Source organism: Phocoena phocoena, chromosome 2 (assembly GCF_963924675.1).
Source record: "Phocoena phocoena chromosome 2, mPhoPho1.1, whole genome shotgun sequence".
NCBI classification, from domain to species: domain Eukaryota; kingdom Metazoa; phylum Chordata; class Mammalia; order Artiodactyla; family Phocoenidae; genus Phocoena; species Phocoena phocoena.
The window spans coordinates 107706523-107731900 of record NC_089220.1 but is presented as its reverse complement, the minus strand read 5'-3'; the positions used below and the strand labels follow the sequence as shown (position 1 = coordinate 107731900).

The 25378-nt window shown below is 45.2% G+C and overlaps 1 protein-coding gene across 2 annotated transcripts in view; it reads left to right on the top strand.

Annotated features, from left to right (window-relative positions):
- Positions 1 to 23701, top strand: part of SPG21 (SPG21 abhydrolase domain containing, maspardin) — a 62419-nt gene extending 38718 nt beyond the window's left edge. Inside the window, exons 8-9 of one of the 2 annotated variants that reach the window (XM_065871314.1) lie at positions 21396 to 21536; positions 23021 to 23701. In XM_065871314.1, coding sequence (XP_065727386.1) covers positions 21396 to 21536; positions 23021 to 23137 — 258 coding nt within the window. In that variant the 3' untranslated portion in view covers positions 23138 to 23701. The remainder of the gene's footprint in view (positions 1 to 21395; positions 21537 to 23020) is intronic. The other variant, XM_065871316.1, reaches the window with a different exon arrangement.
- The last annotated feature ends 1677 nt before the right edge of the window (positions 23702 to 25378 follow it).

Here is a 25378-nt window from a genome sequence, read left to right as displayed (position 1 = left end):
ATTAGGGAACTGGTATGGTTTAGGGTACAGATTAGGGTACGTGTTAAGGTATGGGTCAGTGTTGTTTTACGGGCTAGGATTAGGGTACCAGTTAGGGTAAGGGTTAGGATAAGGATTAGATTTAGAGTTAGAGTTAGGGTTAGAGAACGGGTACAGTTTAGGGTGGAGGTTAGGGTACGAAAACGGGATAGGATTAGGGTACAGGATAGGTTAAGGGTCATTGTAAGGGTTAGGACTAGTGTTAGGGATCGGGTACTGTTTAGGGTATGACAACGGGTTAGGGTACGTTTTAAGGTACGGGTTAGTATTAAGTTATGGGTTAGGGTTAGGGATAGGGAACGGGTACGGTTTAGGGTACGACAACGGGTGAGAGTTAGGGAACGTGTTAAGCTATGGGTTAGTGTTAGTGTACGGGTTAGGATTAGGGAACGAGTAGAGTTTAGGGTACAGGTTAGTGTACAATGGGTTAGGGTATTTGTTAGGGTACGGGTTAGTTTTGGTGTACAGATTAGTGCATGGGTTAGGGATCGGGTACGGTTTAGGTACAGCTTAGGGTAAGATCAGGGGTTAGGCGTAGGGTAAGTACTTATTAGGTTACGGATTAGTGTTAGTGTACAGGTTAGTATTAGGGTATGGTAAGGGTAAGGGTTATAGTTAGGGTTAGGGTGCAGGTTAGCGTAGGACAACAGGTTAGGGTATGTGTTAGGGTACGGGTTAGTGTTAGGTTAGTATTAGGTTACGGGTTAGAGTAACGGTTAGGGATTGGGTACGGTTTAGGGTACGACAATGGGTTAGATTTAGGGTAGGGGTTAGTGTTAGTGTACCAGTTAGGATTAGCGTACTAGTTAGGGTAAGGGTTAGGGAACGGGTACAGTTTAGGGTGCAGGTTAGCGTAGGACAGCAGGTTAGGGTATGTTAGGGTACGGGTTGCAGTAAGGATTAGGGTAAGGGTTATGGTTAGGGTTACGGAACAGGTACGGTTTAGGGAACGTGTTAGGGTACAGATTAGTGTTAGTGTATGGGTTAGGATTGGGTATGTGTTAGGGTGAGGGTTATAGTTACGGAATGGGTACGGTTTAGGGTACAACGGGTTAGATTTAGGGTAGGGGTTAGTGTTAGTGTACCAGTTAGGATTAGCGTACTAGTTAGGGCAAGGGTTAGGGAACGGGTACAGTTTAGGGTGCAGGTTAGCGTAGGACAACAGGTTAGGGTATGTGTTAGGCTACGTGTTAGTGTTGGTGTAAGGGTTAGGATAAGAATATGAGTTACGGTTAGGGTACGGTTTAGGGCACGAGTTAGGGTATGGCAACGGGTTAGGGGTAGGGTACGTACTGGGGTATGGGTTAGTTTTAGTTTATGGTTAGGATTAGGGTACGGGTTAGTGTTAGGATTAGGGATAGGAAACGTGTACGGTTTAGGGTACACGTTAGGGTGGTACAGGTTAGGGCACCACAACAGGTTAGGGCACCACAACGGGTTAGGCTTAGGGTACGTTATGGGTACCGATTAGTGTAGTACGGGTTAGGATTAGGGGACGGGTTAGTGTTAGTGTACGGGTTAGGATTAGGATAAGCATTAGGGTTAGGGAATGGGTGCGGTTTAGGGTACAGGTTAGTGTATGACAACGGGTTAGGGTTATGGTACGTGTTGGATATGGGTTGTTGTTAGTGGAACGTTTAGGGTTAGGGGTACGGAACGGGTACTGTTTAGGGTGCAGGTTAGGGTATGACAACGGGTTAGCGTACGTGTTAGGGTACTCATTAGTGTTAGTGTACAGGTTACGATGAGGGTACGGGTTAGAGTAAGGTTTAGGGTTCAGGTTAGGATTAGGGAACGGGTACGGTTTAGGGTACAGTTTGGGGTACAATGGGTTTTGGTTAGGGTACGTGTTAGGGTAAGGGTTTGTATTAGCATATGCATTAGGATTAGGGTACTGGTTAGGGTAAGGGTTAGGGAACGGGTACGGTTTAGGCTACAGGTTATGTATGACAATGGGTTAGGCTCAGGGTACGTGTTAGGATATGTGTTAGTGTATGGGTTTGGATTAGGGTACGGGTTAGCGTAAGGTTTAGGGTTAGGGGTAGAGTTAGGAAACAGGTAGTTTAGGGTATACTTTAGGATACAACAAGGAGTTTGGGTTAGGGTATGGGTTAGTATTAGTATATGGGTTAGGATTAGGGTATGAAATAGCATAAGGTTCGGGGTAAGGCTTAGGTTTAGGGTTAGCGTTAGGGAACGGGTTAGGGTATGGGTTTGGGTTAGGGAACGAGTATAGTGTAGAGAAAGGGTTAGGGAACGACAAGGTGTTATGGTTAGGGTACGTGGTAGGGTACTGTGTAGGGTACAACGGGTTAGGGGCAGGGAATGGGTAAGGGGTACAATGGGTTAGGGACAGGGAATGGGTTTGGGACAGGGAATGGGTAAGGTTTAAGGTACAGGTAACGGTACATCAATGGTTTAGAGTTAGGGTATGTGTTAGGATTAGGATACGGGTTAGGCTTAGGGTATGTGTTAGGGTACCTGTTAGTGTTGGTGTAAGGGTTAGGATAAGAGTATGAGTTACGGTTAGGGTACGGGAATGGGTACGGTTTAGGGCACGAGTTAGGGTATGGCAACGGGTTAGGGTACGTATTGGGGTATGGGTTAGTTTTAGTTTATGGTTAGGATTAGGGTACGGGTTAGTGTTAGGATTAGGGAACGTGTACGGTTTAGGGTACACGTTAGGGTATGATAACGGGTTAGGTTGTGTGTTAGAGTACGCGTTAGTGTATGGTTAGGATTAGGGTACGGGTTAGGGCACCACAACGGGTTAGGCTTAGGGTACGTTATGGGTACCGATTAGTGTAGTGTACGGGTTAGGATTAGGGGACGGGTTAGTGTAAGTGTTAGTGTACGGGTTAGGATTAGGATAAGCGTTAGGGTTAGGGAATGGGTGCGGTTTAGGGTACAGGTTAGTGTATGACAACGGGTAGGGTTAGTGTACGGATTAGGATTACGGTACGGGTTAGGTTAGGGTTAGGGAACGGTTACAGTTTAGCATGCAGGTTAGGATACGACAATACCATCGGTGTTAGGGTATTCGTTAGTGTACGGGTTAGGATGAGGGTACAGGTTAGCGTAAGGTTTAGGGTTCAGGTTAGGGTTAAGGAACGGGTACGGTTTAGGGTACAGTTTGGGGTACAATGGATTTGGGTTAGGGTACGTGTTAGGGTAAGGATTTGTATTAGCGTATGGGTTAGGATTAGGGTACAGGTAGGGTTAGGGAACAGATACGCTTTAGGGTACGACAACGGTTTAGGCTAAGGGTTAGTTTTAGTTTACTGTTTCGGATTAGGGTTAGTGTTAGGCGTTGGGTACGGTTTAGGGTACTGCAGCGGGTTAGGCTTAGGGTACGTGTTACGGTACGGATTAGTGTACGGGTTAGGATTAGGATACGGTTAGGGTAAGGATTAGGGTTAGGGCTAGGGAACGGGTACGGCTTAGCGTATAGGTTAGGGTATGACAAAGGGTTAGGCTTAGGGTACATCTTAGGGTACGGATTAGTGTTAGTGTACTGGTTAGATTAGAGTATGGTTAGGGTAAGAGTCAGGATAAAGGTTAGAGTTAGGGAACGGGTATGGTTTAGCGTACAGGTCAGAGTAGGACAACGGGTTAAGTTTAGGGTACGTGTTAGGGTGCGGGTTAGTGTTAGTGTACGGGTTAGGATTAGGGTAGGACTTAGGGTAAGGGTTAGGGTATGGGGTTAGCATTAGTGTATGGGTTAGGATTAGGGTACGGGTTAGGAGAAGGGTTAGCGTAAGGGTGAGGATTAGAGTTAGGGTTATGGAGCGGGTACGGTTTAGGGTACAGGTTAGAGTAGGACAATGGGGTAAGTTTAGGGTATGTGTTAGGGTGCAGGTTAGTGTTGGTGTACGGGTTAAGATTAGGATAACGAGTTAGCGTAAGGGTTAGGATAAGGGTTCGGGAGAGGGATCGGGTACCATATAAGGTACAGGTTACGGTACGACAACGGTTTAGGGTACGTGTCAGTGTTAGAGTACTGGTTATGGTTAGGATATGAGTTAGGGTAAGGGTTAGTGTTAGGGAACGGCTACAGGTTAGCATATGATAACTGGCTAGGTTTAGGGTACGTTTTAGGGTATGGATTAGTGCTAGTGTACAGGTTATGATTAGGGTAAGGATTAGGGAACTGGTATGGTTTAGGGTACAGATTAGGGTACGTGTTAAGGTATGGGTCAGTGTTGTTTTACGGGCTAGGATTAGGGTACCAGTTAGGGTAAGGGTTAGGATAAGGATTAGATTTAGAGTTAGAGTTAGGGTTAGAGAACGGGTACAGTTTAGGGTGGAGGTTAGGGTACGAAAACGGGATAGGATTAGGGTACAGGATAGGTTAAGGGTCATTGTAAGGGTTAGGACTAGTGTTAGGGATCGGGTACTGTTTAGGGTATGACAACGGGTTAGGGTACGTTTTAAGGTACGGGTTAGTATTAAGTTATGGGTTAGGGTTAGGGATAGGGAACGGGTACGGTTTAGGGTACGACAACGGGTGAGAGTTAGGGAACGTGTTAAGCTATGGGTTAGTGTTAGTGTACGGGTTAGGATTAGGGAACGAGTAGAGTTTAGGGTACAGGTTAGTGTACAATGGGTTAGGGTATTTATTAGGGTACGGGTTAGTTTTGGTGTACAGATTAGTGCATGGGTTAGGGATCGGGCACGGTTTAGGTACAGCTTAGGGTAAGATAAGGGGTTAGGCGTAGGGTAAGTACTTATTAGGTTACGGATTAGTGTTAGTGTACAGGTTAGTATTAGGGTATGGTAAGGGTAAGGGTTATAGTTAGGGTTAGGGTGCAGGTTAGCGTAGGACAACAGGTTAGGGTATGTGTTAGGGTACGGGTTAGTGTTAGGTTAGTATTAGGTTACGGGTTAGAGTAACGGTTAGGGATTGGGTACGGTTTAGGGTACGACAATGGGTTAGATTTAGGGTAGGGGTTAGTGTTAGTGTACCAGTTAGGATTAGCGTACTAGTTAGGGTAAGGGTTAGGGAACGGGTACAGTTTAGGGTGCAGGTTAGCGTAGGACAGCAGGTTAGGGTATGTTAGGGTACGGGTTGCAGTAAGGATTAGGGTAAGGGTTATGGTTAGGGTTACGGAACAGGTACGGTTTAGGGAACGTGTTAGGGTACAGATTAGTGTTAGTGTATGGGTTAGGATTGGGTATGTGTTAGGGTGAGGGTTATAGTTACGGAATGGGTACGGTTTAGGGTACAACGGGTTAGATTTAGGGTAGGGGTTAGTGTTAGTGTACCAGTTAGGATTAGCGTACTAGTTAGGGCAAGGGTTAGGGAACGGGTACAGTTTAGGGTGCAGGTTAGCGTAGGACAACAGGTTAGGGTATGTGTTAGGCTACGTGTTAGTGTTGGTGTAAGGGTTAGGATAAGAATATGAGTTACGGTTAGGGTACGGTTTAGGGCACGAGTTAGGGTATGGCAACGGGTTAGGGGTAGGGTACGTACTGGGGTATGGGTTAGTTTTAGTTTATGGTTAGGATTAGGGTACGGGTTAGTGTTAGGATTAGGGATAGGAAACGTGTACGGTTTAGGGTACACGTTAGGGTGGTACAGGTTAGGGCACCACAACAGGTTAGGGCACCACAACGGGTTAGGCTTAGGGTACGTTATGGGTACCGATTAGTGTAGTACGGGTTAGGATTAGGGGACGGGTTAGTGTTAGTGTACGGGTTAGGATTAGGGATAAGCATTAGGGTTAGGGAATGGGTGCGGTTTAGGGTACAGGTTAGTGTATGACAACGGGTTAGGGTTATGGTACGTGTTGGATATGGGTTGTTGTTAGTGGAACGTTTAGGGTTAGGGGTACGGAACGGGTACTGTTTAGGGTGCAGGTTAGGGTATGACAACGGGTTAGCGTACGTGTTAGGGTACTCATTAGTGTTAGTGTACAGGTTACGATGAGGGTACGGGTTAGAGTAAGGTTTAGGGTTCAGGTTAGGATTAGGGAACGGGTACGGTTTAGGGTACAGTTTGGGGTACAATGGGTTTTGGTTAGGGTACGTGTTAGGGTAAGGGTTTGTATTAGCATATGCATTAGGATTAGGGTACTGGTTAGGGTAAGGGTTAGGGAACGGGTACGGTTTAGGCTACAGGTTATGTATGACAATGGGTTAGGCTCAGGGTACGTGTTAGGATATGTGTTAGTGTATGGGTTTGGATTAGGGTACGGGTTAGCGTAAGGTTTAGGGTTAGGGGTAGAGTTAGGAAACAGGTAGTTTAGGGTATACTTTAGGATACAACAAGGAGTTTGGGTTAGGGTATGGGTTAGTATTAGTATATGGGTTAGGATTAGGGTATGAAATAGCATAAGGTTCGGGGTAAGGCTTAGGTTTAGGGTTAGCGTTAGGGAACGGGTTAGGGTATGGGTTTGGGTAAGGGTTAGGGTTAGGGAACGAGTATAGTGTAGAGAAAGGGTTAGGGAACGACAAGGTGTTATGGTTAGGGTACGTGGTAGGGTACTGTGTAGGGTACAACGGGTTAGGGGCAGGGAATGGGTAAGGGGTACAATGGGTTAGGGACAGGGAATGGGTTTGGGACAGGGAATGGGTAAGGTTTAAGGTACAGGTAACGGTACATCAATGGTTTAGAGTTAGGGTATGTGTTAGGATTAGGATACGGGTTAGGCTTAGGGTATGTGTTAGGGTACCTGTTAGTGTTGGTGTAAGGGTTAGGATAAGAGTATGAGTTACGGTTAGGGTACGGGAATGGGTACGGTTTAGGGCACGAGTTAGGGTATGGCAACGGGTTAGGGTACGTATTGGGGTATGGGTTAGTTTTAGTTTATGGTTAGGATTAGGGTACGGGTTAGTGTTAGGATTAGGGAACGTGTACGGTTTAGGGTACACGTTAGGGTATGATAACGGGTTAGGTTGTGTGTTAGAGTACGCGTTAGTGTATGGTTAGGATTAGGGTACGGGTTAGGGCACCACAACGGGTTAGGCTTAGGGTACGTTATGGGTACCGATTAGTGTAGTGTACGGGTTAGGATTAGGGGACGGGTTAGTGTAAGTGTTAGTGTACGGGTTAGGATTAGGATAAGCGTTAGGTTTAGGGAATGGGTGCGGTTTAGGGTACAGGTTAGTGTATGACAACGGGTAGGGTTAGGGTACGGGTTGTTAGTGTACGGATTAGGATTACGGTACGGGTTAGGTTAGGGTTAGGGAACGGTTACAGTTTAGCATGCAGGTTAGGATACGACAATACCATCGGTGTTAGGGTATTCGTTAGTGTACGGGTTAGGATGAGGGTACAGGTTAGCGTAAGGTTTAGGGTTCAGGTTAAGGAACGGGTACGGTTTAGGGTACAGTTTGGGGTACAATGGATTTGGGTTAGGGTACGTGTTAGGGTAAGGATTTGTATTAGCGTATGGGTTAGGATTAGGGTACAGGTAGGGTTAGGGAACAGATACGCTTTAGGGTACGACAACGGTTTAGGCTAAGGGTTAGTTTTAGTTTACTGTTTCGGATTAGGGTTAGTGTTAGCATTGGGTACGGTTTAGGGTACTGCAGCGGGTTAGGCTTAGGGTACGTGTTACGGTACGGATTAGTGTACGGGTTAGGATTAGGATACGGTTAGGGTAAGGATTAGGGTTAGGGCTAGGGAACGGGTACGGCTTAGCGTATAGGTTAGGGTATGACAAAGGGTTAGGCTTAGGGTACATCTTAGGGTACGGATTAGTGTTAGTGTACTGGTTAGATTAGAGTATGGTTAGGGTAAGAGTTAGGATAAAGGTTAAGGTTAGAGTTAGGGAACGGGTATGGTTTAGCGTACAGGTCAGAGTAGGACAACGGGTTAAGTTTAGGGTACGTGTTAGGGTGCGGGTTAGTGTTAGTGTACGGGTTAGGATTAGGGTAGGACTTAGGGTAAGGGTTAGGGTATGGGGTTAGCATTAGTGTATGGGTTAGGATTAGGGTACGGGTTAGGAGAAGGGTTAGCGTAAGGGTGAGGATTAGAGTTAGGGTTATGGAGCGGGTACGGTTTAGGGTACAGGTTAGAGTAGGACAATGGGGTAAGTTTAGGGTATGTGTTAGGGTGCAGGTTAGTGTTGGTGTACGGGTTAAGATTAGGATAACGAGTTAGCGTAAGGGTTAGGATAAGGGTTCGGGAGAGGGATCGGGTACCATATAAGGTACAGGTTACGGTACTACAACGGTTTAGGGTACGTGTCAGTGTTAGAGTACTGGTTATGGTTAGGATATGAGTTAGGGTAAGGGTTAGTGTTAGGGAACGGCTACAGGTTAGCATATGATAACTGGCTAGGTTTAGGGTACGTTTTAGGGTATGGATTAGTGCTAGTGTACAGGTTATGATTAGGGTAAGGATTAGGGAACTGGTATGGTTTAGGGTACAGATTAGGGTACGTGTTAAGGTATGGGTCAGTGTTGTTTTACGGGCTAGGATTAGGGTACCAGTTAGGGTAAGGGTTAGGATAAGGATTAGATTTAGAGTTAGAGTTAGGGTTAGAGAACGGGTACAGTTTAGGGTGGAGGTTAGGGTACGAAAACGGGATAGGATTAGGGTACAGGATAGGTTAAGGGTCATTGTAAGGGTTAGGACTAGTGTTAGGGTTAGGGATCGGGTACTGTTTAGGGTATGTCAACGGGTGAGAATTAGGGAACGTGTTAAGCTATGGGTTAGTGTTAGTGTATGGGTTAGGATTAGGGAACGAGTAGAGTTTAGGGTACAGGTTAGTGTACCATGGGTTAGGGTATTTGTTAGGGTACGGGTTAGTTTTGGTGTACAGATTAGTGCATGGGTTAGGGATCGGGTACGGTTTAGGTACAGCTTAGGGTAAGATAAGGGGTTAGGCGTAGGGTACTTATTAGGTTACGGATTAGTGTTAGTGTACAGGTTAGTATTAGGGTATGGTAAGGGTAAGGGTTATAGTTAGGGTTAGGGTGCAGGTTAGCGTAGGACAACAGGTTAGGGTATGTGTTAGGGTACGGGTTAGTGTTAGGTTAGTATTAGGTTACGGGTTAGAGTAACGGTTAGGGATTGGGTACGGTTTAGGGTATGACAATGGGTTAGATTTAGGGTAGGGGTTAGTGTTAGTGTACCAGTTAGGATTAGCGTACTAGTTAGGGTAAGGGTTAGGGAACGGGTACAGTTTAGGGTGCAGGTTAGCGTAGGACAGCAGGTTAGGGTATGTTAGGGTACGGGTTGCAGTAAGGATTAGGGTAAGGGTTATGGTTAGGGTTACGGAACAGGTACGGTTTAGGGTACGTGTTAGGGTACAGATTAGTGTTAGTGTATGGGTTAGGATTGGGTATGTGTTAGGGTGAGGGTGAGGGTTATAGTTACGGAATGGGTACGCTTTAGGGTACAAGGGGTTAGATTTAGGGTAGGGGTTAGTGTTAGTGTACCAGTTAGGATTAGCGTACTAGTTAGGGCAAAGGTTAGGGAACGGGTACAGTTTAGGGTGCAGGTTAGCGTAGGACAACAGGGTAGGGTATGTGTTAGTGTACAGGTTAGTATTAGGTTACGGGTTGGAGTAATGGTTAGGGATCGGGCTCAGTTTAGCGTACAGGTTAATGTACGACAACGTGTTAGGGTACGGGTTAGGGTATCAGTGCAGTTAATGGTAAGGTTAAGGGTTAGGGAACATGTACTGTTTAGGGTACAGGTTAGGGTATGACAACTGGTTACTGTTAGGGTACGTGTTGGGGTACAGCTTAGTGTACGTTTTAGGATTAGGGTATGGGTTAGATTAAGGTTAGGGTAAGGGTTAGGATTGGGGATGGGTATGCTTTAGGGTACAGGTTAGGGTACAACGACGGGTTAGGAAACGGGTTAGTGTACAGGTTAGGTTTAGCGTTAGTGTTAGGGAACAGGTATGGCTTAGGTTACGGTTCAGGGTATGACAGTGGGTTAGGGTAGGTGTTACAGTATGGGTTAGTGTTAGTGTACCGGTTAGATTTCGGGTACGGGTTAGCGTAAGGGTTAGGGTAGGGAACGGTTTAGGGTACAGGTTAGAGTACAACAGGTTATTGTTAGGGTACTGGTTAGGGTAAGGATTAGGGTAACGGTTACGGTTAGTGAATGGGTACGGGTTAGGTTACAGGTTAGGGTATGACAACAGGTTAGAGTACGTGTTAGGGTATGGGTCAGTGTTAGTGTATGGGTTAGGATTAGGTTACAGGTTAGGGTAAGTTTAGGGTTAGGGATAGGGAACGGGTATGGTTTAGGATACAGGTTAGGCTAGTGTTAGTGTACAGGTTAGGGTTAGGGTACGGGTTAGGGTTAGGGAATGAGTATGGTTTAGGGTACAGCTTAAGATACAACAACGATTTAGAGTTAGCATACATGTTAGGGTATGGGATAGTGTATGGGTTAGGATTAGGGTAAGGTTAGGGTAAGCGTTAGGGTTAAGTTTATGAAACGGGTACAGTTTGGGGTACCACAATGAGTTAGGCTTAGGGTATGTGTTAGGGTATGGGTTAGGATTAGGGTTGGGAAATGGGTACTCTTTAGGGTACAGGTTAGGGTCTGACGGGTTAGTGTACGTGTTAGGGGATGGGTTAGTGTATGGAGTAGGATTAGGGTTAGGGATAGGTACAGGTACAGTTTAGGGTACGACAAGAGGTTAGGCTTAGGGTACGGATTAGTGTTAGTGTACGGGTTAGGATTAGGGTATGGTTAGGGTAAGGGTTACTGTTAGGGAATGGATATGGTTTAGGGTACAACAATGGGTTTGGGTTAGGGTAAGGGTTAGGGTTTCGGTTAGGGAATGGGTATGGTTTAGGGTACGACAACGTGTTAGTGTTAGGGTATGTGTTAGGGTACAGGTTAGTGTTAGTGTACTGGTTAAGATTACGGTACGGGTTAGGGTAACCTTTAGATTTAGGATTAGGTTTAGGATTAGGTTTAGACGGGTTAGTTTTAGTGTATGGGTTTGGATTAGGGTACTGGTAAGGGTTAGGGTCAGGGCTAGGGGACAGGTACAGTTTAGGGTACGAAAACGGGTTAGGGTATGTGTTAAGGTATGGCTTAGTGTTAGTGTATGGGTTAGGGTTAGGAATGTGTACGGTTTAGGGTACAGATTAGGGTATGACAACGGATTAGGTTTAGGGTATGTGTTAGGATACTGGTTAGAGTACAGGTAAGGGTTAGAGAATGGGTACGGTTTAGGTTACACGTTGGGTACGACAACAGGTTAGGCTTAGGGTACATGTTAGGGTACCGACTAGTGTTAGTGTATGGGTTAGGATTAGGGTACGGTTCGGGTAAGGGTTAGGGTAAGGGTTTTGGTTAGGGAACGGGTACAGTTTAGGGTACAGGTTATGGCACGACAACAGGTTAGGGTACATGTTAGGGTATGGGTTAGTTTTAGTGTATGGGTTAGAATTGCAGTACTAGTTAAGGTAAAGGGATAGGGAACAGGTACGGTTTCCAGTACAGGTTAGGGTACAAGAACGGGTTAAGCTTAGGGTATGTGTTAGGGTACGGGTTAATGTTAGTGTACGGGTTAGGATTAGGGTAAGGGTTAGGGAATGTGTTGGGTACGGGTTAGTTTTAGTTTATGGGTTAGGGTAAGGGTTAGGTGTGGTGCGGGCCACAGGTTAGGGTATGACAATGCCTTAGGCTTAGGGTACCCCTTAGGGTATGGACTAGTGTTAGTGTACGGTTTAGAATTAGGGTACAGTTAGGGCTAGGAAACGGGTATGGTTTAGGGTACAGGTTAGGTTACGACAACAGGTTAGGGTTAGCTTATGTGTTAGGGTATGGGTTAGTGTTAGTGTACAGGTTAGGATAGGGGTACAGGTTAGCGTACGGTTTAGGGTTCAGTTTGGGGTACAACAATGTGTTTGGGTTAGGGTCCGTGTTAGGGTAAGGGTTAGTATTAGTATATGGGTTAGAATTAGGGTACTGTTTAGGGTAAGGGTTAGGGAACGGGTACAGTTTAGGGTACAGGTGAAGGTACTACAACGGGTTAGGCTTAGGGTACTTGTTAGGGTATGGATTAGTGTTTGTGTATGGGGTAGGATTAGGGTACCGTTAAGGTAAGGGTTAGGGTTAGGATTATGGTTAAGGAGTGAGAATGGTTTAGGATACAGGTTAGGGTATGGCAACGTGTTAGGATTAGGGTACTGGTTAGTGTTCAGGTTAAGGTAAGCTTTAGGATAAGGCTTAGGGCTAGGGTTAGGGAATGACAAGGGGTTAGGTATAGGATTCGTGTTAGGGTATGGGTTAGTTCTAGTTTATGGTTTATTATTAGGGTATGGGTTAGTGTAAGGGTTAGGTTAAGGATTAGGGTTAGTGTTAGGGTTAGGTACAGTTTAGGGTGTAGGTTAGGGTAGGACAACGGGTTAGGCTTAGGGTACATGTTAGGGTATGGATTAGTATTAGTGTACGGGTTAGAATTAGGGTAAAGTTAGGGTAAGGGTTAGGTTTAGGGAACAGGTACAGGTAAGTGTATGACAATGGGTTAGGGTGTGTGTTATGGTATAGGTGAGTGTTAGTGTATGGGTTAGGATTAGGGTACAGGTTAGGGTAAGTGTTAGGGTTCGGGAACAGGTACGGGTTAGGGTACGCGTTAGTTTTAGTGTATGGGTTAGGATAAGCGTTAGGGTTAGGGAACAGGTGCAGTTTAGGGTACAGGTTAGGGTACGACAGTGTGTTAGGATTAGGGTACTGGTTAGTGTTCAGGTTAGGATTAGGTTACAGTAAGCTTTAGGGTTAGGGAATGACAAGGGGTTAGGGATAGGGTACGGGTTAGTGTTAGTGTACAGGTTAGGATATTGGTGCGGGTAATGGTAAGTTCAAGAGTAAGAGTAAGGGTTAGGGTTGGGGAACGGGTACAGATTATGGTAGAACAGGTTAGGTTTAGGGTAGGTGTTAGGGTACGGGTTAGTGTAAGTGTATGTAAGTGTACGGGTTAGGGTGAGGGTTAGGGAACGGGTACACTTTAGGGTACAGGTTAGGGCACGACAACAGTTTAGGGTTAGAGTACGTGTTAGGGTACATGTTAGTCTTAGTGTTTCGGTTACAATTAGGGTTCGGGTTAGGGCACGACAACGGATTAGGGTATGTGTCAGGGTACCGGTTAGTGTTACTGTACGGGTTAGGATTAGGGTATGGTTAAGGTAAGGGTAAGGGTTAGGATTAAGGTTAGGGCTAGGGTACGTGAATGGTTTAGGGTAAAGGTTAGGGTATGACAACGGGTTTGGGTTAGGGCACATGTTAGGGTATGGATTAGTGTTAGTGTAGGTGTTAAGATAGGAGTAAGTTTAGGGTAAGGGTTATTGTTAGAGTTATGGTTAGGGAACGGGTATGGTTTAGGGTACAGGTAAGGTTCTGACAACGGTTAGGGTACGTATTAGTGTTACTGTACAGTTGGGTATGGGTTGGGGTAAGGGTTAGATTTATGGGTAGGCAACAGTACGGTTTCGGGTACAGGTTAGGGTACAAAAACGGTTTAGGGTTAGGGTATGTGCTAAGGTAAGGCTTAGTGTTAGTGTACAGGTTAAGATTAGGGTACGGTTTAGGGTGCAGGTTAGGGTATGACAACGGATTAGGATTAGGGTATGTGTTAGGGTAAGAGTTAGTTTTAGCGTACAGGTTAGGGTAAAGGTTAGGGATAGGAAACGGGTACAGTTTAAAGTACAGGTTAGGGTACGACAATGGTTTAGGATTAGGGTACGTGTTAGGTAATGCGTTAGTGTTAAGGTACAGGTTAGGGATCGGGTACGGTTTAGGGTACAGGTTAGGGTATGACAACGTGTTAGGGTACGGGTTAGTGTACGATTTAGGATTAGGTTATGGGATAGGGTTAGGGTTATGGATAGGGAATGGGTACGGTTTAGTGTACAGGTTAGGGTATGAAAACGGTTTTGAGTTAGGGTACGTGTTAAGGTATGGGTTAATGTACAGTTTAGGTTAGAGTACCGGTTACGGTAAGTGTTAGAGTAAGGATTAGATTTAGGATTAAGGTTCAGGCTAGGGAGCGGATACGGTTTAGAGTGCAGTTTATGGTATAACAAGGGAGTAGGATTAGGGTACGTGTTAGGGAAAGGGTTAGTGTTAGTGTACGGCTAGGATTAGGGTATGGGTTAGGGTACAGTTAGGGTAAGGGATAGGGTAATGGTTAAGTTTAGGGAATGGGTATGGTTTAGGGTAAAGGTTAGGTTTTGACAATGGGTTAGGGTATGGGTTAGTTTTAGTTTATGAGTTAGGATTAGAGTATGGGTTAGGGTAAGGTTTAGGTTAAGGGTTAGGGTTAGTGTTAGGGTGCGACAATGGGTTAGGCTTAGGGTACGTGTTAGGGTACAGATTAGTGTTAGTGTATGGGTTAGTATTACGGTATGGTTCAGGAAAGGGTTAGGGAACGGGTACGGTTTAGGGTACAGGTTAGTGTACGACAACTGGTTAGGTTTAGGGTACGGTTTAGGGTAAGGATTAGTGTTAGGGTTTGGGTTAGGGCTAGGGAATGGGTACGGTTTGGATACAGGTAAGGGTATAACAACATGTTAGGGTTAGGGTACGTCCTAAGATTAGGGTAAAGTTAGGGTAAGGCTTAGGGTAAGGGTTAGAGTTAGGGTTAGTTTTAGGGAATGGGTACAGTTTAGGGTACAGGTTAGTGTATGACAACAGGTTAGGGCTAGGGTACATGTTGTGGTATGGGTTAGTATTAGTGTATAGCTTAGGATTACAGTACGGGTAAGAGTAAGGGTTCGGGTTAGGGAACAGGTACAGTTTAGGGTACAGATCAGTGTTAGTGTACAGGTTAGGATTAGGGTCTGGTTAGGGTAAGGGTTAGGATTAGGGTTAAGGTTAGAGAACGGGTAAGGTTTACGTTACCGGTTAGGGTATGAAAACGGGTTAGAGTTAGGGTACGTGTTAAGTTACAGGTTAGTGTTAGGGTAAGGGTTAGGATTACTGTGCGGGTTAGGGTAAGGGTTAGGGTATTAGGGTTAGGGTATGTATACGTTTTAGGGTACAGGATAGGATATGACAATGGGTTATAGTTATGGTATGTGTTGGGTACGGGTCATTGTTAGTATACGGTTTAGGATTAGGGTACACGTTAGGGTAAGGGTTAGGGCACGGGTGCGATTTAGGGTACAGTTTAGTGTATGACAGCAGGTTAGTGTTAGGGTACAGGTTAGGGTAAGGGTTCGGGTACGGGTTAGGGAATGGGCATGGTTTAGGGTACAGGTTAGGGTACTACAACGAGTTAGGTTTAGGGTATGTGTTAGGGTACGTGTTAGTATATGGATTAGTATTAAGGTACGGTTTGGGGTAAGGTTTAGGATAAGGCTAGGGTTAGGGTTAGGGAACAGGTACTGTTTAGAGTACAGGTTAAGGTACAACAACGGGTTAGTATTACGGTACATGTTAGGGAATGGGTTAGTGTTAGCATATGGGTTAGGATTAGGGTACAGCTTAGGGAACAAGTACAGTTTAGAGAAAACGTTAGGGTACGAGTTAGTGTTAAGGTACGGGTTAGGGTTAGCGTACGGGTTAGGATTAGGGTACAGGTTAGGGTAAGGCTTCTGGTAAGGGTTAGGTTAAGGGTTAGCGTTAGGATTAGGGAAAGGATAGGGTTTAGGGTACAAGTTAGGGTATGACAACAGGTTAGGCTTAGAGTATGTTATGGGTACCAATTAGTATAGTGTATGGGTTAGGATTAGGGTACGGTTCGGGTAAGGGTTTTGGTTAGGTTTAGAGTTAGAGAACTGGTACGGTTTATAGTACAGGTTAGGGTACAACAACGGGTTAGGGTACGTGTTAGTGTACGGGTTAGGATTAGGATAAGCATTAGGGTAAGGGTTAGGGTTAAGGTTAGGGAACCGGTAAGGTTTAGGGTACTGGTTAGGGTACGAAAACGGGTTAGAGTTAGGGTATGTGTTAAGTTACGGGTTAGTGTTAGTGTACAGATTAGGATGCGGATTAGGGTAAGGGTTAGAGTAAGGATTAGGAATAGGGTTAGTGTTAGGGAACGAGTGTGGTTTAAAGTACAAGTTAGGCTATGACAACGGATTAGGGTTAGGGTACAGGTTAGTGTTTGATTAGGATACGGATTAGGGTTAGGGAACGGGTGCGGTTTAGGGTACAGGTTAGTGTGTGAGAACGGGTTAGGGTTATGGTACGTTTTAGGGTACAGGTTATTAGTGTATGGATTAGGATTAGGGTACGGGTTAGGTTAGGGTGCAAGTCAGGGTATTCGTTAGTGTTAGTGTACAGGTTAGGATGAGGATACGGGTTAGCATAAGGTTTGGGGTACAATGGGTTTTGGTTACGGTACGTGTTGGGTAAGGGTTTGTATTAGCATATGCGTTAGGATTAGGGTACGGGTTAGGGTAAGGGTTAGCGTTAGGGTTAGGGAACGGGTACGGTTTAGGCTACAGGTTATGTACAACGGGGTAGGCTTAGGGTATGGATTAGTGTTATTGTATGGGTTAGGATTAGAGTACAGATAAGGTAAGGGTTAGGAAATGGGTATGGTTTAGGATACAGGTTAGGGTACAACAACGGTTTAGGGTTAGGGTACATGTTAGGGTATGGGTTAGTTTTAGTTTACGGTTTAGGGTTAGGGTTAGGTATAAGATTAGGGAATAAGTACAGTTTAGGGTACGAAAACAGATTAGGGTATGAGTTAGGGTACGGTGTTAGTGTACAGTTTAGGATTAGGGTAAAGAACGGGTTAGGATACATGTTAGTGTATGGGTTAGGATTATGTTACATGTTAGGGTAAGGGTTAGAATTAGGGTTAGGGAACGGGTATGGTGTAGGGTACAGTTTAGGGTATGACAATGGGTTAGGATTAGGGTACGTTTTAGGCTACGGGTGTTAGTGTGTGGGTTAGTATTAGGGTACGGGTTAGGGTTAAGGTAAGGGTTAGAGTTAGGGTTACGGTTAGGGAATGGGTACGGTTTAAGGTACAGATTAGGGTACGACGGTTTAGGGTTAGGGTATGGGTTAGTGTTAGTGTACTGGTTACGACTAGGATACAAGTTAGGGTAAGGGTTAGAGTTAGGGAATGAGTATCGTTTAGGGTACAGGTTAGGGTATGACAACAGGTTAGGGTTAGGATAGGGTTAGGATACAGGTATGGTTTAGGGTATGGGTTAGTGTTAGTGTACAGGTTAGGATTAGGGAATGGGTAGAGTTTAGGATACAGGTTAGTGTAGGACGTGGGTTAGGGTATGTGTTAGGGTACGGGTTAGCTTTGGTGTACAGATTAGGATTAGTGCATGGGTAAGGGTTAGGGATCGGGTACAGTTTAGGTACGGGTTAGGGTAAGAGAACGGGTTAGGCTTAGGGTACTTGTTAGGGTACAGATTAGTGTTAGTGTATGGGTTAGGATTAGGGTATGGTTCGGGTAAGGTACGGGTTAGTGTTAGGGTACGTATTAGGGTACGGGTTAGTGTTAGTGCACAGGTTAGTATTAGGTTACGGGTTAGAGTAAGGGTTAGGGAATGGGTGAGGTTTAGGTACAGGTTAGTGTACAACAGCTTAGGGTTAGGGTATGTGTTAGGGTACGGGTTACTGTTAGTGTACAGGTATTAGGTTACGGATTAGAGTAACGGTTAGATTTAGGGATCAGGCTTGGTTTAGGGTACAGGTTAGGGTACGACAACGTGTTAGGTTTAGGGTACTGTTAGGGTACATGTTAGTGTTAAAATTAGTATTAGGGTACAGGTTGTGGTAAGGGTTATGGTTAGGGTTACAGAACGGGTACAGTTTAGGGTACAGGTTAGGTTACGACAGCTGTTTAGAATTAGGTCCCATGTTAGGGTACGAGTTAGTGTACAGGTTAGGTTTATGTTACAGGTTAGGGTAAGGGTTAGAGTTAGGATTAGGCTTAGGGAATGGGTATGGTGTAGGGTACAGTTTAGGGTACGACAGTGGGTTAGGGTTGCGTTGCGTTTTAGGTTACGGGTTAGGGCAAGGGTTAGGGTAAGTGTTACGATTAAGGTAAGGGTCAGGATTACGGTTACTGTTAGGGAACGGGTATGGTTTAAGGTACAGGTTAGTGTACCATAACAGTTTAGGGTTAGGGTATGTGTTACGGTATGGGTTAGTGTTAGTGTACTAGTTACAATTAGGATACGAGTTAGGGTAAAGGTTAGCATTAGGGTTAGTGTTAGAGAACGGGTATGGTTTAGGGTACAGGTTAGGGTATGACAACGGGTTAGGCTTAGGGTATGTGTTAGGGTACCGGTTAGTGTTAGTGTATGGGTTAGGATTAGGGTACGTGTTACGATAAGGGTTACGGGAAGGATGAGGGTTAGGATTATGGTTATGGAACAGGTACGGTTTAGGGTACAGGTTAGGATACGACAACGGGTTAAGTTTAAGGTATGTGCTAGGGTACATGTTAGTGTTGGTGTACCGGTTAGGATTAGCGTACAAGTTAGGGTAAGAGGTTTAGGGTTAGGGCTAGGGAATGGTATGGTTTAGGGTACAGGTTAGGGTACGTGTTAGGGTACAGGTTAATTTTGGTGTACAGGTTAGGATTAGTGTATGGATTAGGGTACGGTTTAGGGTACAGGTTAGGGAACGGGTACAGTTTAGGGTAGGGGTTAGTGTACGGGTTAGGATATCGGTATGGTTAATGGTAAGGTTAAGGGTAAGGGTTAGGGAACGGGTAGGGGTTAGGGTACAGGATAGGGTATGACAACAGATTAGGGTTAGGGTATGTGTTAGGATATGGGTTACTGTTAGTGTACAGGTTAGAGTATATGTTAGGGTAAGGTTTAGCGTTAGGGTTAGGGTCTGGGTTTGGGTTAGTGTTAGGGAACGGGTATGGATTAGCGTACAGGTTAGGGTACGACAACAGGTTAGGGTACGTTTTAGGTACGGGTTAGTGTTAATGTACGGGTTAGATTCAGGGTACAAGTAACAAAGTAAGGGTTAGGGTTAGAGAATGGGTATAGTTTAGGGTACAGGTTAGTGTACAACAACAGGTTAAGTTTAGGGTATGGGTTAGTGTACAGGTTAGGATCAGGGTCCGGCTTAGGGTTAAGGTTAAGGTTAGGGAACAGGTAAGGTTTAGGTTACCAGTTAGGGTACAAAAACGGGTTAGAGTTAGGGTACGTGTTAAGTTACGGGCTAGTGTTAGTGTACGGGTTAGGATTATGGTACAGGTTAGGGTAAGTGTTAGGGTTAGGGAACATATACGTTTTAGGGTACGGGTTAGTGTAAGGGTTAGGGTACGGGTACGGTTTAGGGTACAAGTTAGGTTATGACAACGGGTTAGGCTTAGGGTACGTGTTAGGGTTAGGGAACGGGTACAGGTTAGGGTACGACAACAGGTTAAGCTTAGGGTTCGGGTTAGGGTACGGGTTAGGATGAGGGTACGGTTTGGCGTAAGGTTTAGGGTTATAGTTAGGATTAGGGAACAGATGCAGTTTAGTGTACAGTTTAGGGTACAACAAGGGATTTGGTTTACAGTATGTGTTAGGGTATGGGTTAGTATTAGTATATTGGTTAGGACTAGGGTATGGGTTAGGGTAAGGTTTAGAGTTAGCATTAGGGAACGGGTACGGTTTAGGGTACCAGTTAGGCTATGAGAATGGGATAGAGATAGGGTATGGGTTAGTGTTTGTGTACGGGTTAGGATATTGGTGTGGTTAACAGTAAGGTCAAGGGTAAGGGTTAGGGAATGGGTACGGTTTAGGGTACAGGATAGGGCATGACGATGGGTTAGGGTATGGGTTAGTGTATGGGTTAGGGTAAGGGTTAGGTTTAGGGTACAGGTTAGCGTGCGATAACGGGTTAGGGTACGTGTTAGTGTACAGATTAGGATTAAGGTACGTGTTAGGGTAAGGGTTATGGTAAGGGTTAGGTTTAGGGTTAGCGAACGGGTATGGTTTAGGGTACAGGTTAGGGTACGACAGCGGGTTAGGGTATGTGTTAATGTATGGGTTAGTGTTAGTGTATGGCTTAGGATTAGGGTATACGTTAGGATAAGAGTTAGGGTAAGGCTTAGGGTTAGGGTCATGGTTAGGTTTAGTGTTAAGGAACGGGTATGGATTAGGGTACATGTTAGGGTATGAGTTAGTGTTAGCGTATGGGTTAAGATTAGGGCACGGGTTAGTGTAAGGGTTAGGGAACGTGTACGGTTTAGATCACAGTTTAAAGTACAACAACGGATTAGGGCATGTGTCAGGGTACAGGTTAGTGTTAGTGTACGGGTTAGGATTAGGGTACGTTTAGGGTAAGGGTTAGGGTTATAGTTAGGGTATGGGTACAGTCTAGGATACCAGTTAGTGTATGACAACAGGTTAGGATTAGGATACGTGATATGGTACGGGTTACTGTTAGTGTATGGGTTAGGATTAGGGTACGGGTTAGGGTAAGGGTTAGGGTATGACAATGAGTTAGGGATCGGGTACATGTTAGGGTATGGGTTAGTGTTGCTGTACGGGTTAGGATTAAGGTACAGATAACGGTAAGGGTTAGGGTAAGGGTTAGGGTTAGGTTTGGTGAATGGGTGCGGTTAAGGTACAGATCAGGGTATGACAACGGGTTAGAGTATGGGTTAGTATTAGTGTACAGGTTAGGATTAGGGTACGGGTTAAGTTTAGGTTAGTGTTAGGGAACGGGTACGGTTTAGGGTACAGGTTAGGGTCCGACCACGGGTTAGGTTTAGGATACGTATTAGGGTACCGGTTAGTGTACGGGTTAGGATTAGGGTACGGTTAGGGTAAGGGTTAGGGAGTGGGTACTGTTTAGGGTACAGTTTAGGGTATGACAACAGTTTAGAGTTAGGGTATGTTTTAGGGTACGGGTTAGTGTTAGTGTATGGGTTAGTATTAGGGTACGGGTTAGGGAATGGGTAGGGTTTAGGGTACAGGTTAGGGTATGACAACGGCTTAGGGTTAGGGTACGTGTTAGGGTACGGGTTAGTGTACGGATTAGTATTAGTGTATGGGTTAGGGTAAGTGTTAGGGAATGGGTAGGGTTTACGGTACAGGTTAGGGTATGACAATGGATTAGGGTACACGTTAGGGTACAGGTTAGTGTTCGTGTATGCGTTAGGATTAGGGTACAGGTTAGGATAAGGTTAGGGTTAGGGAATGGGTATGGTTTAGGGTACAGGTAAGGGTACGACAACGGGTTAGGGTTAGGGTATGGGTTAGTGTTAGTGTACAGGTTAGGGTTAGGGTAAGGTTAGGGTAAGGGTTAGTGTTAGGGTATGGGTACGGTTTTGGGTACAGGTTAGGGTATGACAACGGGTTAGGGTTAGGGTACAGGTTAGTGTTAATGTACGGGTTAGGATGAGGGTAGGGGTTAGCGTAAGGTTTGGGCGGGGGGGCAGTCCTTTGCTGAACATGCAAAGAACACACTGAAATAACAGTTTGGGCCTCATGTTCTGTTAAAGGTGTTTGACCAGAGTGCACTTTCAACTGAAGCTAAAGAAGAAATGTACAAGCTGTATCCTAATGCCCGGAGGGCTCACCTGAAAACAGGAGGCAATTTCCCTTACCTGTGCAGAAGTGCAGAGGTGAATCTCTATGTACAGGTAGGTCCTAGGTTGGATCCCAGAGCACTTTGAACATGGAATCTGGTTTGAAACATAAAGTTTTATTTATTTTCTGGTCGTCGAGTAAGAGAACTACAGAATTCTCTGTAGGAATGAAGCATTGACTTGATAAATCGGTCCACATTAGTAACTTACAGGAGAATTCAAGCATATTAGAGCCACCTGAGGGACTCTATGCCCACTATCCCTTTTCTAAGAACCACAGGCCTGAACTCACACACTGAAGCAGCCGTTTGGTACAATGGGACCTTGGCTCCTGGACGCAATGAATTCAGCCAGAGCAGGACACCAGACTTAAATGGAGTCAATCTGAATCCCACGAAGTGACTTCTTGGTCTAATTTTAATGCATTAAAACACACGCACACAAACAAACACTACTTCTTCTAATACCTGCCTAAATGGATATTAGAATAGTGGTGAGAAATGGTTGCTTTGCAATTTGGCAAGTAGTATCAACAGCCTTAAAAAACCAGTCACGTTCTTTGATCCTGTTGTCCACATGTGGCAACAGATCCTGAGGAGAGGATCATAAATACAAAAAAACTTGATTCCCAGAGATAGTCATTACAGTGCTAGAACAGCAGAAGATGGGAAGGACCTGATTCGTAGCAGCAGAGGGGAAGGGTAAACACCGACTGGTGAAGCAGCGTGTGGCAATTTAAGGTGTTAACAACAATTTGTAGTTACCTGGAAAGACTGGTTACATATTAAGTGAGGAACAAAGATCCCAAATTGTGGTTTTGGTTTGTTTTTGTGTTTTTTTGTTTTTTGCCTGCATTGAGTCTTCGTTGCTGCACGCGGGCTTTCTCTGATTGCAGCAAGCAGGGGCTACTCTTCATCGTAGTGTGCGGGCTTCTCATTGTGGTGGCTTCTCTTGTTGCAGAGCACAGGCTCTAGGCATGCAGGCTTCAGTATCTGTGGCGCACAGGCTCAGTAGTTGTAGCTTGCGGGCTCTAGAGCACAGGCACAGCAGTTGTGGCGCACGGGCTTAGTTGCTCCACAGCATGTGGGATCTTCTCAGACCAGGGCTTGAACCCATGTCCCCTACATTGGCAGGCGGATTCTCAACCACTGCACTGCCAGGGAAGTCCCCAAATTGTGGTTTTTAAAATTTTTTTGACTTTTCTGTTTTCTAATTTTTCTAATTAGTATGTATTACTCTAATGTTTTAGTGTATATATTTTTATTGAGGTATAGTTGATTTATAATATTAGTTTCAGGTGTTCTATATAGTGATTCAACAATTTTATAGAATATACTACATTTAAAGTTACTATAAAATATTGGCTATATTCCCTGCTGTACAATATATTCTTGTAGCTTATTTTATACATGGTAGTTTTGTACCTTTTAACCCCCTGACCTTATCTTGCCCATTCCCCCAGCACTCTGTAATTTTAGAACTAGAAACCATTAATGCACAACAGTGATGTTTAAAATAATTATTCTGCATTTCTGCAGATACATTTGCTGCAATTCCACGGAACCAAATATGCGGCCATTGACCCATCGATGGTCACTGCTGAGGAGCTCGAGGTGCAGAAAGGCAACCTTGGCATCAGTCAGGAGGAGCAGTAGCTGTTAGAGTTGGCTCTTAGTGATGAGCGATCCAGTGTGTCCGTACAGTGACATCAGTGCCCACCAGTCGGCCTCTCTCTTCGGTTCGTCAGGTTCACCGGTTATCACTGTGTTTGGAACTAGGACTGATTGTCATCTTCGTGACAGGCGGCAGCTCTTCTAAGCCAGTGTAACTATTCCCTCTTCAGTTTTTTTAGCTTTTGAACTTAACGAAGTACTTTTGAAGATTCCCATTTTAAGAATTGTGAAAATTTTGCTACCAAAAGTCTTCACCACTGTGTTGTTAAGTGAAAGTTAATTTCTGAATTTGGGGATTCTGTGGATTTTTTTCCTTTCCTTTCTTCCTGTTATTTGCTGTAAATGCTGCACATCCACATTGTGTATCAGAAGGACATTGGTTATTTTTATGCTTTCTTGGTTATAACTTATCAGAGTGCCAAGGCTGTCACCCACTGTTTGCTCTCCTGCAAATGAACTACTTCTAATTTCCAGTTAAGCAGATTGTTTTCAGTTTGGGCTGTTGTCTTTATACCCATTACAGTCTTTGGAATAAAAATTCAATTTGAGTGAGTGGCTTTTGTGATTATCACAGCTGCCAACTGGGCTACCTACACATAGGACTCTCTGAGAATCAGACTGATGTTTGCCAAGCCTGTGTGTCTTTCTTTGGGTTAAGTTACTTAAGCTCTCTAAAGTGCAGTTTGCTCATTGTTAGATTACAGAAACAATCCTTTATTGAGCTGCTGCTATGTGCAAGGTACTTTTAATACCTGCTTTTTTTTCCCCCTCAGTGGAAGATTTTAAACACACATAAAGTACAGAAAATAGTATAATGAACTACATCCACATTACCCAGTTTCAAAAATTATCAACTCATGGACTGTGTTGTATCATCTCTTATCCAAGCCTCACTTTTTCCACACATACTCCTATGAATGAATGATTTTAAGGCAATTTCTGGTACCTTACTTCATCTGTACATTTCTGTATGTACCTTCAAGAGATAAAATAATGCCATTATCACACTAAAAAATTCACCAACAATTCCTTCATACTAACATCCAGTCAGTGTTCTTATTTGTGATTATCTCATAAATGTCTTTTTACAGTTGACTTGTTCTAATCAGCTTCCAAAGTTGACACTTTGGAAAGACCAGAACCTACCAAAAAGGTCTTCTACAACTAAAGATAATATAAAGAAGGAACCACAACAAGATGGGCAGGAGGGGTGGAGTCACAATACAGCCAAGTCCCATATCCCCAGGTGGGGGACTGACATACGGGAGAATTGCAATTGCAGAGGTTCTCCCAAAAGAGGGTTCCAAGCCCCAAGTCAGGCTCCCCAGCCCAAGGGTCCTGCACTAGCAAGATGAGCACCCAGAGCATTTGGCTTTAAAGGGCAAGAGGGGCTTATTTTCAGGAGTACCAGAGGGCTGGTGGAAACAGAGACTTCACTCTCAAAGGGCTCACAGAAAATCTCACATGCTCCAGGACCCAGGGCAGGAGCAGTGATTATATAGGAGCCTGGTGCTCTTAGATAATCTCCTGGAGAAGCAGGAGGCAACTGCAGCTCACCCTAGGGATATAGTCACTGGCAGCAGCCATTCTTGGGAGCTCATTCTACCATGTGGACACTGGTGCTGGCAAGTCATTGTGGAATCCTCCCTCCGGCTTATTAGCCCCAGCACCCAGCCTGGCCCTGGCCCAACAGCCTATAGGCACCACTGCTGGGATACCATAGGGCAAGCAACTAACTGGGTGGGGACACAGCTCCACCCACCATCAGATAGGCTGCCTTGAGACCCCCTGAGCCCCCAGCCACCTCTGGACATGGCCTTGCCCACCATAGGGCCCAGCTCCACCCACTCATGGGCAGGCACCAGTGCCTGGGCCACAGTCCCACATTCCAAGGAGTCTGCTCTAGCCTCCAGACCAGTCTCACCCACCAGGGAGCAGACACCAACAGCAAGAAAACCACAGCTCTACAGCCGATGGACCCGGACACTCCACCAGCAGGCCAGATCCTGCACTAGGACCAGCTGGGCCTGGCCCCACCCACTAGCAGGCCATCACAAACTTCAGGATGCGCTGGACTCTGCACTCAACCATGTCAGGAATGGGCCTCACCCACCAGCGACCTAACACCAGCTCAGGGACCCCGGGTCACTGGGACTAGATTCCAGGGTCTAGCTCTGCCTACCAGTAGGCTGGCACTAGCCCCAGGACCTGGGTTCCCCCACC